Here is a 15678-nt window from a genome sequence, read left to right on the forward strand (position 1 = left end):
AATTTTTTTAAATGTAGGTAACAATTTGTAATATTAAATATTAATAATAATACTGAAGTCATTCCATGTTACAGTCTTTGCTGCTAGTTGCGTCTTTCCCAACTAAAGGTAGGATAGACTTTCCTTACATTAAGGATTGTAAATTTACATATTTTTCATGTGTAGAATGACTGGGAATTCCTCTCAACTCGGCTGTTTCTTGGACCGTTGGTAGTTGCTCGTTTTAGAATTAGTAGGTAACCTATGGTTACTAGTTTTTGCCATAATTGAAAATTTAATTTTATATTAGCATCTTTTCTTCTTAATAGTATTAAAGGTAATCCTTCTAGCTGTGCTCCACAAATGTCACTATTACAGTCATTATTAAACTATGTTAAACTCAAACTGCTTATTTGCCAGAAAAATTCTGAGATTTTTATTTTATTTTTAATTACTAGATTGCTTTTATTCCTTTGCAGGTCATTGTTTTGTGTAGACTTGACTTTTCAGTTATTCACTAATGTGCTTTGTTTTGTGTGTACTATATAGCTCATTTACAGGAACCTATTGAACACAGCATTAGCTTAAACAGAGATTACCAGGGCCATCCAGATTCGCAGAAAGACACATCAAGAAATGCCTGGAGTGATAAAAGAACCAAAAAGAACTCCAATGCTTCTGATAATGTACATTGTGTAAAACAGCCGGATCCCATGAAATATGTGCCTGCACTTCACAGCAAACCTGAGATAATTCAACAAAAATCTATATTTGACTGTGATCCTCCTCTTGAACAAAACAAGACTAGGGGTATGGAGCCATTCTCTGGTTACCAGAAACAGACATTACGAAGCATTACTTCTCCTTTGAATGCTCACAGGTTAAAACCAATCAGACAGAAAACTAAAAAGGCTGTGGTGAGTCTTGTTATTTTTACTATACGATGTTTTCTTTAAAATATGGTTTTAGTATCTTCCTTTAATATCCTGGTATAAGGAGCTCTGGTAGCATAATGGTTACGAGTCAGGCTGCTAACCTCAAGGTCAGCATTTCAAAACTACCAGCCGTTCCATGGGAGAACGATGAGACTTTCTGCTCCTGTAAAGATTTGCAGCCTTGGAACCTATTCAGGCACACTATGAGTTGGAACTGACTCCATGGATTGCCACCACCATAGTGTTCTAGTGTGGTGCTGTGGGATAATGCACTGAACCGCAAAGTCAGTTTGAACTACAATGTCAGTGATTCAAACTCACCAGCCACTCCTAAGAAACCCTATACAGGGTGTCTATGAGTCAGAACCAACTCAGTGGCACTTAACAACGTAATGCCCCCCAATGCTTTAGGGTAGCTACATGATAAACTGATTCAAAGAGAAAAAAGACTGGGTATTTATAGAGCACTAGCTCATTTTCCTCTGACCAATATACAAGTCGATTTTGTCTTATAGTGACCATTTAGCTTCCAACAATTCTGAGGCTGTACATATTTCCAGAAGCAGACTCCTTCATCTTTAGCATTTTTCTGTGGCAGCTGGTGGGTTCAAACTGCAGATCTTTTGTTTAGCAGTCCATTGTTAAACCCACTACGTCACTCGAGTTCCTTCTGACTACTATAAGGATGACAAATTAATATTGTTTTGAATTTTAAATTATAAACAATTAAAAAAATATATGAAAATAATATCTGTGTTGGTGTTGTTTAGTGCTGTCAAATTGTTTCCAACTGAGCGACCCTATGTAGGTTTCTAAGAAGTGGATGGTGGGTTTAAGCCGTTGACCTAAAGGTTATCAGTACCAGTGCTTATATTTTATTCATAATTCCAGTCACAAAATTAATACTTAATACGTGGGTAAGTTGGAAGTAATATTGCTACAAATGCATAAAAACCTTTATTAAACAAAAATAAAATGTGAAGCTATTGCTTTTCGACGTATTCTCTATCTAGGTCCATACATGTCTAAAGGCGGTGTTGCCATCTCTCTATATGGGGCCCTGATGGTGCTGTGGAATAGACATTGGGCTACTAACTGTAATATAAGGTCAGAGGTCCAAATCCACCTGTCCCTCCATGGAAGAAAGATGAGACCATCTGCTCCCATAAAGATCTACAGTCTCAGAAACCCTATATAGAATCACTGTGACTCGGACTTGACTTGATGGCAGCGGGTTTGGTTTGATAGCCCTTCCCTGAAGAATTCTGCACTGTTGATTGATACCACACCAAAATGGCAGTTTTGATAGCCTCAAGGGTTGCCGATCACATTCCTTTTAAATGTTCTTTGAATTTTAGGAACAAACAGAAGTCTGAAGGGACAAGATGAGTGCTGTAGGATGTATAGGGTAAGGTTTCAAAAGAACTCTCCTAGAAAAGTGTGTCTGCCCTTGACCTTGAAATATGAGTAGGTGCATTGTCATGATGGAGAAAAATTCCTAGGTACAACTTTCCTGGCCTTTTTTTTTTACCAGTGCAGTTTTCAGTTTTCTTAAAACTTCTTCCTAAAAGATTTAAAAAAAAAACTTTTTTGATGAAGGAAACGAATGTAAATTGCTATAATTTGACGAACTTGACCTATACTTATGGATGTAGTAGCTCAAGGTACCAACTGAGAGGGAAGGAGTCTTCACATCAAGCATCAATCCTATCCCCTCTGTATACAAGGTAGATAGGGATGGGCAACTTAGACATTGGCTACCTAAAATGAGAGGATGATAGCAGCATGAAGCGACTGCCTTACAAGTTTTCAAGAGGGAGTTTAAGAGTGTGATGTTGACTAATTGTTATCATGACAAATTGCCACTGTCACAATGTAAAGGTAGAAGTTTTGTAACAAAAACGGGGGAGTAATTAATTTTATACTCCAGAAACAGAGGACCTTAGGACCATCAAGGGAGAACAGCACAGACAGAATGCAAGTCCCTATCCAGAGAAGCAGCAACACCAGAGATGGAGGCAGAGATGAGGCCATGGAGAGAGGGAGCAACTGAGGACTTTGGACTCATGGAAAGAGAGAGACTGGATGCTGGCGGCCAGGAGACAGTCTTGCAGAATGTTCCCTTTGGTTGTTTAAATTACTATATATTCTGGAGTGTTTTTGTGTACATCCCCCCCCCCCCAAAAAAACCCCCAGAGGAAATGGAAGCAAATACTATTGAATGATGATGCACAGAGGAGATTGTAATCATTGCATTGAAACGATGGTGTAAAACCCGTTTTTTCCCATGTAAACTATCGCTCAGTTCACAATAAAAACAAAAATAATAATAATAAAATAATAAAAGAATCATCACTCTGAGCATTTGGGGAAAAAAACTTCTTCCTAATGTTGTTGTTATGTGCCGCAGAGTCGGTTCCTACTCATAGGGACCCTGTACAGGGTTTCTGAGGCTGTAAATCTTTACCAGAGCAGTAAGCCTCATCTTTCTGCCATGGAACAGCTGGTAGTTTCAAATTGCTGACCTTTAGATTCGCAGCACGATTCGTAACCCCTACGCTACCAGCCTCCATAATTACCCTGTGTCCTTCGAGAAAGTCTATTAAGAGAGCCCTCAAGTCAGTTCCGGCTCATAGTGACCCTGTATAGGGTTTCCGAGGAGCGCCTGGTGAGTTTGAACCACCGACCTTGCTGTTCATACTGACATTTTGGTCCAATGCGTATCCTACTGCGCCACATCAGGAGTCCTCTATTAATATTACTCCTTTGGAATCCCAAAAACAGTTGCCATAACTTTCTGAAATGATTGTTCTGTCTTGATTTTAAGTGACCTAGCAAATCCCCTTGAAAGCCACTGTTTTGATTGGATCTTTGATTTGAAGGCATCCTAAGGAAACTAAAACAAGTGTATTGCTGAGAGAACTCTACAGCTCTCCACATCACAGAGACATGTTTAAACACGTTTGGTTTGCAATAAAGTTGTGCATGTATGAATTGGAACCTTAGTAGCAATATTTTTTAACTTCCCATCATATTTTCCTTTTGCATTTGTTTTCATTTTCTAGTCTCATAAAAAAATGTAAACTAATCGATTTTTAAATTTTTTTAATTTAAAATTAAATTCTAACAAAAGAATACGTATATAAATCAAGTTTTGTTTTGTTTTTTAAATGCCATGTATGAATTGGGAATGGTATTTGTTGTTTTAAATTTTCTGTCCTCTTCTTGATTGTCCTTTGTTTCCCATTTTACCAGTCTTGCTTTGTTTGACTTGCTATTATTCTTCAAAGCCCTTATTGTCCACCCCACCTTCTGCTTTCATTTTTCTCATTGGTTATGATTCATGCTTCATTATACATTCTTACCTTTGCACCTTATGGTTCACAGCTGTGCTCAGCTATACCTCTAGCCCAGGCTGTTAACCCAGTGAAACAACTATTTGATATTTCACTTTAATCATCCTTCCTGCCATGGTTAAGTACTTTTTTCTAAAGTATTCCAGGCTGTTTTAGTAAACATAAAAATTGTTACTGATGGTCATTTTGGTTTTTAGGTGAGCATACTTGATTCAGAGGAAGTGTGTGTGGAGCTTCTCAAGGAATATACATCTCAAGAATATGTGAAAGAAGTTCTTCAAATATCTAGCGATGGAAATGTGGTAATGTGGATTTACTTTATTATCTTGTACTTTTAATCATCACCATGGTATTTAACATTCCAAGTTGTTTTACGATGATCTTTTTTAAAGTTTTTAAATCTATTTTCCTGATATGATATTATCTCTGGAATTAAAATACTGAGTAAACATATTTAACTGTGCATTTTTAAAAATAATAACTAGTAGCAATCTCAACTTTGGCTTACATTTAAAATAACCAAATAATGTTACTTTTAAGAATAATGTAGCATTTTTCAATAAAATAATATTTACTATTACATTTAAACTTCTTAATTTTTAATAAGAAAATACAGTGTTCTAATTTAAGGGTATATTATAAGATATACCCTTAAATTAGAACACTGTATTTTTTTTTAAAAATTAAGAAGTTTAAATGTAAATAAGAGTTCTTGGAGTCCTGGTGTGGCTCTGTGGGCTAATGCGTCAGACTGCGAAGTCATTTGAACTGCAAGGTCAGTGGTTCAAGCTCACCAGCTGCTCCTTTGAAACACTATACAGGGTCGCTATGGGTTGGAATCGACGCAACAGCACTTAACAACAACAACAAATAAGAGTTCTTAAATTATTTTCGGCAGATCACTATTTATTACCCACATGATGGAAAAGATTTTCCTCTTGCTGATAGACCACCCTCACCTACTGACAATATCAGTAGGTACAGCTTTGACAATTTGCCAGGTATGTAAGTTTTCCATTGAATAAATTTAGATAATGTATTTTTATATACATAAGCTATTTGTGCATGAAAGGGTATAAATATGGCTTAGTTTAGTTAGGTTGCAGATCATATTCACTACTTTATACCTGGTAAGATGTGACACACTATTAATCAAGTGTTCATTATTTAGTTAGTAAAAACTAAGTAAAATATCTAAAATATCACAGATATGGGAGCATGGTGGCTCCATAGGATAAGCACTGGACTGCAAACCACAGGATTGGCTGTTCAGACCCACCAACCACTCCGCAGAAGAAAGATCGGGCCTTCTGCTCACGCAAAAAAAATGTAAAGCCTTGAAAACCCTATACATGGTCTCTCTGAGTCGAAACCATAGCACTTATCAACTGCAGTTATAGATAAAATTTGTGTACTTGTATAGTTGAAATCATTGCTATATTGCCTAAATTATCATTTATAATGTGGTTAGCCACCATTGATTGTTATGTCTAGTTTTATGGATTTGAGAAAATTTATACTGAATCATACAACTCCCCTTCAATAGATTGTAGGGGTGGAAAATGTATCTAATCTAACACTATTAGAAATCAATCCCTTTAGATAAGAATGTTGAATAACTATAAATGATCATAGTTACAGAGAATATCAAACTTTGGTTTTGCATATTAGGCTTATAAAACCCTGTGCTTTTTTTTCCTGAAAGTCATTTGGTTCTGAAAAGATAGAAATCTTTTTCAGTTTAACAACTTTTACATTTTTACTGGATTTAGTACTTTACATATAATATAGAAGTTAGTGACTCAAAGAAACAAATTTAAAAATAATCATGATGTTAGTCATGATAATTTTTTTTTCCTTTAGTTTATAATTTAGGATTTGTTGGGGGATTTTCTTTTATTTTGGATGTTTTTAACACTGTATTAGCGATTTTATTATGCTGTCTTTATTTTGAATTGAAATTAATAGAAGTCTCTAGAATACTTTTATTTGATAATGGGATTGTAAACCTGAAGGTATCAAATTTAAAGTTTGAGGACAAGTAGAAATAAATATTACATTTGTTTGAAATATGTATATGCCAAGTCCATAATTTATTCCCTATTTAGGTAAATTTTTTTTTAATTCATAATTTTTTTGCATTTGTCCTTCTAGAAAAGTACTGGAAAAAATATCAGTATGCTTCCAGATTTATACAGCTTGTAAGATCTAAATCTCCTAAAATCACTTATTTTACAAAATATGCTAAATGTATTTTGATGGAGAATTCCCCTGGTGCTGATTTTGAGGTTTGGTTTTATGATGGTAAGTACCATCTAAGAATGATAATTTTTTTTTTTCCTCTAGTTTATAATTTAGGATTTTGTGGGGGCGGGATTTCTTTTATTTTGTTTTTTATTTAATATAGTATATCTCTTACATATATGTATATAAAACTGTACATATTAATTACACAGTGTCTTATTTCTTATTTGAAACTCAAATGGACACATGATAAAAGAATTATAAATGTAGCAAAACAATAGGTTGAAAAAGAATTTTGTTTCTAAATATATTCTATAAAAATTAACTTTTTAATCTGTAAAGTTCCCTGCTTTAAAGAACACATAGTATACATCATAGCGATCTTGATTATGTTTTGTATGAGAGCAGCAATTTTTTTTAATGTGATAAAAATATATTAGACTTTACAAAATATATATATTAGACTTAAGCCAGAAATAGGTAGAACAGCAAAATGGATGGCCTTTATATATTGAATACTTTGAGACTCTCATTTTATTGATAGTCAGTAAATGAATATAAATGGTATCTTCATCTAGAAGCCATTAGTAATGTAATAGTGTGATTATGAGTATAAACATTGAAATATTTAAACAAATTATTAAAAATAGCTTTCTGCTTATACTTTAGGAGCAAAAATCCACAAAACAGAAGAATTAATTCAGGTGATTGAAAACACTGGGAAATCTTACACCTTAAAAGGTGAAGGTGAAATTAATAGCTTGAAAGAAGAAATGAAAGTGTATATGGATCATGCTAATGAGGTAGCTACATATTTTTTTCATACGAATTAATACTGATTATAAATGAAATAGGTGGAATAATAGAAAGCACTCTTCTTTTGAAATAGGGCCATCGTATTTGTTTAGCATTGGAATCTGTAATTTCAGAAGAGGAAAAGAAAAGTCGAAGTGCTCCCTTTTTCCCAATAATTATAGGAAGGTAAATTTTCTTTTAAAAAATATTTAATTAATAAAAACTTGCTAAATTATACAAAATATGCTAACAAAAAAAAGTTTGATATTTCCATTGTAACAATTCTTTATTTTTGTATGAATTGAAAACTTCAAGGGAACGTGTTTGACCATTTCTTTCTCTTTCAGAAAACCTGGCAGCACGAGTTCACCTAAGTCCTTATCACCTCCTCCTGTGGATCCGAGTTACCCAATGGTGATGAATAGTGCTACTTCTCTAAAACAGGCACCAGTACTTAATCCTTCTGTAAGTAAATATGTAAAGCTTTTATATTTTAAGCCCTCAATATTTGCCTAATGCCCGTGATATGAATTTAAAACTTCTTACAATGGCCTTACTCTTACCTGCTTAACTTTTCCAGTCTCATCCTGAGCCATTCTGCCCCACATTCTCTATGCTTATAACTCAAAGGCCTTCTTTTAGTTACTTGGACAAGTCAAACTGCCTTTTTACATGATATATACTTGTCCTGGTGGCACTGTAGTATAAGCATTGGACCATAAGGTCAGTGGTTCAAATCCATGGCCACTCCTCAGAAACTCCCATCTAGGGTTGATAAGAGTCAGAACAAACTCAAGGGTACTTAACAACTATAATATACTTGTCCTAGAACTCATTTTCCTTAACTACTAAACTTAGTATGGCTAATTTTCTCTAAGATTGTTTTGTTTTTTAAAAAATATTTTTATTGTGTTTTTGATGAAAATTCACTAACAGTTTAAGTTCCCATTTAACAGTTGCTATATAAATTGTTCAGTGATACTATTTTCACAATGTGTCAACATTCTTTTTTTCTAGTTCCGTTTTCAGTGCTCTACTTTTCCCTGCCTCATCTTTACATTAGAGTAACTGGTGACCTTTTGGTTTTATATAGATGTTTGTGTATTTAATGAAGCACACTGCTACTGTGTGCCATGGAGGAGTTAAATCCCAAAATGTAACCCACTACGCTAACAGAAAAAGGAGCTCTGGTAGCGTAGTGGTTACGAATCGGGCTGCGAACCGTAAGGTCAGCGGTTCGAAACTACCAGTCGATCCGCGGGAGAAAGATGAGGCTTTCTACTCCCGTAAAGATTTACACCCTCGGAAACCCTGTACAGGGTCGCTATGGGTCGGACCCGACTCGATGGCACTTAACAACAACAACAACACGCTAACAGAGCTCCTAAATAAAACACCTTGCTCATAGTTAATATTCTTTATTATGTTTGTCAGTGTGTTTTTTTGCTAAAAGATGATCTCAGGTTACTTTGGGTTCAAGATTTATTAAGTGTATCTAAGGGCATTAATCTCTAGAAGTCCTCCAATCTCAGTTGATCTGAGTTTTTAAGAGTTAATTGTCCCTTGTTTTTTCCCATTCTGTCAGGATCAGTATAATGCCCTGATTCGAATGGTCAGTAGTGGTAGCCAGGCATAATCTAATTCTTGGTAAATGTTCAGATCTCAAGTTTAAATGTTACTTTATTGAGATAATAGCCTAGCCCCTTTGGGAAAAAACTAAATATGTTAACAAATAACATCGTTTTTTCTTAATAGTATACATCACAACCTTCTTAAATATTCATTGTAGCCACATAGTTAAATAAACTTATTATATTTTGATGTAATGAATTCATAAGTAAATTATGAATTATTAATGATGAATGAAGACTATTTGTTGCTGTGGTTAAGTACAGTCAAATTGGTTCCAATTCACAGCAACCCGAGACTGTAAATCTTTACAGGAGCAGAAAGCGTCATCTTTCTTCCACAGAGCTGCTGGTGAGCTCAAACCACCAACCTTGAGGTTCGCAGTCCATTGTTTATCCTACAGAGTCACCAGGCGCCCCTGAAGACTAATTAACAGTATAGAAAGATTTAACATTAAAGAAATACATGTGTGTATATGTGTGTACTTACAAACATACATGCTGTACAACTTTGGAGGAAAAAGACAAAAGAAAATAAAACTAATTGTTTAATTCTTTTTTCTTTTCTATAATTTTGTTTTTAATAATGTTTATTTTTATTAAATTTTTTACATTTAAAGTATTGTTTTAAAATTTGTTTTTTTATGAAAACTTCTTCCTATTTTTGTTGAAGTTGATTTACAAAAGTGCTGAAAAGAATTTCTGCCTGTCCTTTACTATTTGTAGATGGTTGCAAATGAAGAACTTGGCCTTACAGCTACAGCTTCTAGCAACTTTAAAGATTGTCTTCCTAAATCAGCACAGCTTCTGAAATCTGTTTTTGTGAAAAATGTTGGTTGGGCTACACAGGTAAGAAGTTTCTAGGAAAGTAAATTTACTCAGTATAAATTTCTTTTGGTATATGGTAATTACCAAATATACAAATTATTTTCAAGATGTGTCTCTGCTGGAAAATATTTACACCATTGATTATAATGATTATTATATCATTAAACATTTTATTTATTTTTTATACAACTAGGAAATTCTAGATATTGGTGTTAATAGATTACTTCATAGAACCTAAACAAAAACCAGTCTCACTGCCACAGAGTCAGTTCCGACTCATAGCTACCCTGTAAGACAAAGGACACTGCCCCATAGGGTTCTGAGGATGTCATCTTTATAGGTGCAATTGCCATAAGAGCACCTGGGGAGTTTGAATTGCCAACTTTTTCATTAGTAGCTGAGCACTTGGCAGCTGCACCAATGGGGCTTTTTTGATAAAGCAAGGCGTAAATGTCCTCTCTTACCAATTTTTTTTTAAAGTTCAGGTCATACTAATGGCTAATTGTTTATATATTTACATGTTAAACCCACATCAAGTTTCAAACTTAAAATTTTTATGTAGGTGTGGATATCTGTCATGTTTTCATGTATATTATCTCATTAACCCCCAAATAATAGTAACCAAAAAACTGCCATGGAGTCAATTTGATTCATGTTGTTGTTATTTGACAAAAACATGAATCATAACTGTACCGACTCATAGCAACCCTATGCATAACAGAATGAAACATTGCCCAGTCCCGCATCAGTCTCAGTTGTTGCTACGCCAGAGCACATTGATGCCACATCTGTGCCGATGCACCTCGTTGGGGGTCTTCTTTTTCTCCACTCCTGATATTATGTCCAAAGTATGAGAGATGAATTCTGACCATCCTGGTTTCCAAAGAGCACTCTGGCTACGCTTCTTCCAGCAGAGATCTGTTTGTTCTTTTGGCAGTCCACGATACTTTTAATATTCTCCTCTAACACCATAACTCAAATGCATCAATTCTACGGTCTATGTGTCCAACTTTCACATGCATATGAGGGTATTGAAAATACCATGGCTTGGATAAGCTGCACCTTAGTCCTCAAACTGGTATCTTTGCTCTTCAACACTTTAAAGAGGTCTTGTGCAGTAGACTTAGCTAATGCAGTGCATCATTTGATTTCTTGACTGCTGCTTCCATAAGTGTTGATGGTTGATCTGAGCAAAATGAAGTCTTTAACAACTTCATTCTTTTCTCTGTTTTTATGGATGTTGTTTATTGGTTCAGTGGTGAGGATTTTTGTTTTCTTTACATTGAGCTGCAACCCATACCGAAGGCTGTGGTCTTTGATCTTCATCAGTAAGTATTTTAAGTCCTCTTCACTTTCAGCAAGCAAGGTTGTATCATCTGTGTATCACAGGTTGTTAATGAACTTTCTTCCAAACCTGATGCCACTTTCTTCATATAATTAAGCTTCTTGAAATACTTGCTTGGCATACAGATTGAGTGAGTATGGTGAAAGAATACAGCCCTGGCACACACCTTTGCTAATTTTAAACATTTAGTTCTCCCTTGTTCTATTCGAACCACTGTTTCTTGGTCCTCATGAGCACAATTAAGTGTTCCAGAATACTCATTCTTTGCAATGTTGTCCATAGTTTGTCATAATCCACACAATCAAAAGCTTTTGCGTAGTTAGTAAACCACCTGTAAACATCTTTCTTGTATTCCCTGCTTATACCCAATTAATCGTGACGTCAGCAAAAATATCCCTATTCCACGTCCTCTTCTGAGGCCAGCTTGAACCTCAGGAAGTTCTCTGTGAATGTATAGTTGGCAGCCGTTTATGTATTATCTTTACTTCTTGGACATGTTCAGTGGTTACCTGTGGCCTTAATACTTAATGGAGTGTGTATTTTGGTATTTTTTATGCTTTCTGATTGCCTCAGGTAGATGTGAACACGAGGTGGGCTTCCTTTTTCACTCTTTATTGCTTAACTCAGAGTAACTTTTGCAGATGGTGTCTGCCTCCCTGGTGTATGGCACTTGGTATTAGTTCTTGCCTGGATTGTGGGACTTTATGGGGTGTGATTGTAGCTGACTATATGGCAGCAATTGCTGTGTCTTCTTGGGTAATATAGGGAGAGAAAGAGCCCCCAAAATTAAGAAGAGAAACCAAAAAAAAACAAAAAAACAGATTGGATAATGTAGTCTGTAATCTCAGAAGAGAGAAAAAAAAAAGGAAAATCTGTAGCCTAATTTGAGTATGACTTTGATATCCTCTTTCAATTTCTTGCCTTCAAGGTCGCCTGATAAGTTTCAAAATGCCACAGTTGGTTGTTTAATTTTCAGCCTGTTTTGTTTTTAGACTCTTTCCCTCTCTATACCCGCTGTTCTTGCCTTTTCCCCTATTAATAAACAGTTTAGGGCCCGCTGTGGCTGTTTGGTGCTGCCGGTGGTTTTAAGCAGGAACTGGTCCTTTAAGTGCTGAGAGGCTCTGTGTGCATGCGTGGTAGAAGAACCTTCCAGTGGTGGGGGTGGGGGGAGCCCACTCTCTTAGGCACCCCATCTAGTCACCAGAATGGGGGAGCACAGATAGCGAGAGGCCAATGAACAGATACCAAAAAAAAAAATCAGAACAAAACCAAACCAAATAAAGAATATTGTCCACCTTTGTTTCTGAGGTTCCCACAGGCGTTAGTCCATGGTGGGTAAGCTTGCTCCCCCACTTGGTATTGCCATTTGGTCTCGCCCAAGTTGTCGACTCCTGGCGACTGAGCCCAGTAGATTCAAAAGTATGAGATTTCTTGCTTCTGCTACAAGTTCCACAAGCTATAAGCCTTCAAGTTTTTAAGTGTTCCTACATTTGCAGTTCATAGGTTTGGAGCTCTCTCCTGAACCTGCTTCACCTGGTATTCTGTATTATTGCTGACAGAGATCTTCACTGCACCTCTCTACCCTATCTGCCATCAAGCCCCGCCTCCTCTATGTATTATCTTTAGCAAAATTTTATTTGCATGAGATATTAATGATATTGTCTGATAACTTCTGCATTCTGTTGGGTCACCTCTCTTTGGAATGGGCACATACATGGATCTTTTCCAGTCAGTTGGTCTGGCTGTTGTCTTCCAAATTTCTTGGCATAAATGAGTGAGTGTCTCCAGTGCCGCATCAGTTTATTGAAAGATTTCAATTTCTATTCCATCAATTCCCAGTGTCTTGTTCTTTGCCAATGCCATCAATGCACCTTGAATTTCTTCCTTCAAAATCATTGGCTCTTGATCATATGCTACCTCTTGAAATGGTTGAACATCGACCATTTCTTTTTGTTACAGTAATTCTGTATATTCCTTCCATCTTCTTTTAGTACTTTCAGCATCATTGAGCATTTTGCTTAAAGAATCCCTCAATATTTCAAGTTGAGGCTTGAATTTTTTTCTTAAGTTCCCTTTGCTTGAGAAATGTTAGGTGTTTTCGTCTCTTTTGGTTTTGTTAACTCCAGGTCTGCACATTTCATTATATTTGACTTTGTCTTCTTAAGCTGACCTTTGAAATTTTCTCCTCTGTTCTTACCTCCTACACTGGAGAGCAAGTTTCAGAGTCTCTTCTGACATCCATTTTGATCTTTTCCTCTTTCATGTCTTCTTTATTTTTTTCTTTGTCTTCTTAAATTTTTTTTTTTTATAATTTAAAACTAAGTCTTTATTTTGCAAATTGGTCAGTTTAGCTCAAGCAAATTATTGGTGCACATACTGTATCTTTTCCTAATAAAAGGGATATTTCTTAATAGCTTTTCCGTGCCAGCATTCATTCCTTGTCATGTTCATCTATGTATTTCCTAATGGGTATACGTAATATCTTATATGAGGTACATACAATACTTGACAGAAGTTTTTTAAATGGATCAAATTGTATTATGTACTTGAAGCTAACTCAGTTATCTTGAATTAGCATGGTTTTTACTAATCTATTCTGACCTTCACATTTTACTATGCTTCAAAAAAAACATACTGTGTACACCATTCTTATCTTCTATGAATTTATAATAATATAAATGTTTTCTATAAAGTAATTGGTAATCTGTGGCACTCAAAGCCATCCCCAAATTTCTGGAAACTACTGTTCAATTCCATCTTATTTAAGAGAATGGTACCCTCTGGCCCCATGCAATATAACAGCCAGCTCATTTCCTCTGGCTCAGAACCAAGAAAACCTAATTCATAAGAACATTTCCACCCCGCTGCAGGTAGAGATTTATAAGTCACCATTATTATTATTATTATTATTTTAAATGTTTTACTGTGAATTATATGATAGTTTACATGGGATAACATTAGTTTTACATTCATCCTATCATATAGCGTTTCATTGCCATGGTTACAGTCCCCTCCATGCATCATCAACCAACCAAAGAGTATAACCTGCAAGCCTGCCCCCTACACTTCCCCACCTCCCCCCTTGGTCTTCAGCACACAGTCACTCTCCCTCTCTGGATCTAAAGTCCCCAGCTGCTCCATTGCTCTGCCTCCATCTCTGGCATTACTGCTCTCTCTCGGCTCTTCTCCGTTGATGGTCCCAGGGACCTCCGCTCCTAGACTGGAAAGTTAATCACTCCCTTCCTTGCTACAAAACATCTACCTTTACATTTCCAACCCTCACAATCATGTCCTGATAATAGTTATTCACTATTGTATCACAAGAGACCCATCTGCATTCCATTTCATCAGCTCCGCCTAAACAGATTGGATAGTACTCACTGGAGATTCTGCTTTCCTCCAGGCCCCTGTCTCTAGGTTCCCTCTTGAAAGCTTGTAAGCTAGTCACTTCTTGCCTTTGTAGCCCTACCCCTCCATTTTGGGTTGCCAATGTCCAAGTTTCCCATCCCTGTCTACTGTGTGTGTGGAGGCAGTGGGAATGATTCTTGCTGTAAGGATTTGTTCCCTCTTTAGAGCTACTGCATCCATAGGTGTAGGTAGAGTTCATCAAATTGTATCACATTACTCATTTTTTCCTCTTCTTTCTTCTTCTGGTTGAGATCTGATCATCCAGTCATTGAAGCCAGGTCAAGTGGGTATTATCTGCAAGTGTGGGTGTTCTTATGCATATTCCTTCTGTTTTTATCAGCTAAACACTTCACTTTCCACATTGTACGGCTTAGCTTGCCACTTCATTGCTGTTTTCCCCTCACTTCCCCTTATCGGTGACGAGCGTGTATTCCCATGGAGTCTTATTCTTGGAAGGGGGTTTGCACTGAGGGGACCCGATCACTTGCTTTGATGTTTCCTGGGCAAGCAACTTGTTTGTTCTTGTAGTAACAGTCTGTCTGCCTCTATTGTTTTGTATTTTTCCTGTAGGTCTTTCTTTCTAGAAGTATCTTCTGTTCTTTTAGCCTCTCCAGGCTGGTCTGCTCGTCCTTTCAAGTGGGAATTTCCCATCTCTGGAGATCTGGATGTGGTTCAGGTTTCCACCTATAGTCTTACGTATTGCAGAGGCTCCGCAGGAAGCCTCCTTCGCTGGGCATGTTGTAGCCCCATTTTAGGTATTCCAATCAGTTATAGGCAGAAGACAGACTTACAGGCTTTCTATGGTGATGTTTCTGGCTATTCCTTCATCTCCCCTCCAGTATCTATTTTATAATATAATGCAAGGAAAACCAAGATTCAAAAGACAGCTAAGCATCTTAACATTATTCCTCCATTTTCCCCATTCCAACCATGTCTCAATCTCTGTATCCCAGAGCCCTGTAGTTCCAAGGTTGTGCATGCATCCTTCTTTACCTCTGTCCCACTTAGCCCATTCAAACTTGCCTAATTGTTCTCCCATCTGCTTTGTTCTTCCATTCCCCTCTCCCTTCTTATATATTGCCCCCCTCCCCAGCACCCAAACTTTCCTGTGTCTAATCCCTGCCCTGTGCTCCACCTTCCCCTTCCTCCCCTTACCCACT

At 36.5% G+C, this 15678-nt stretch overlaps 1 protein-coding gene across 2 annotated transcripts in view; it reads left to right on the forward strand.

Moving 5' to 3' along the window:
* Window positions 1–15678, forward strand: part of PLK4 (polo-like kinase 4) — a 58581-nt gene that overhangs the window by 36859 nt on the left and 6044 nt on the right. For both annotated transcript variants that reach the window (XM_006876100.1, XM_006876101.1), the window contains 8 exons: window positions 529–896; window positions 4468–4572; window positions 5169–5271; window positions 6425–6574; window positions 7184–7317; window positions 7404–7495; window positions 7657–7774; window positions 9664–9786. In XM_006876100.1, the coding sequence (XP_006876162.1) occupies window positions 529–896; window positions 4468–4572; window positions 5169–5271; window positions 6425–6574; window positions 7184–7317; window positions 7404–7495; window positions 7657–7774; window positions 9664–9786 (1193 nt within the window). The remainder of the gene's footprint in view (window positions 1–528; window positions 897–4467; window positions 4573–5168; window positions 5272–6424; window positions 6575–7183; window positions 7318–7403; window positions 7496–7656; window positions 7775–9663; window positions 9787–15678) is intronic.

This window comes from Chrysochloris asiatica, unplaced genomic scaffold (assembly GCF_000296735.1).
Source record: "Chrysochloris asiatica unplaced genomic scaffold, ChrAsi1.0 scaffold00353, whole genome shotgun sequence".
In the NCBI taxonomy this organism is placed as follows: Eukaryota; Metazoa; Chordata; class Mammalia; order Afrosoricida; family Chrysochloridae; genus Chrysochloris; species Chrysochloris asiatica.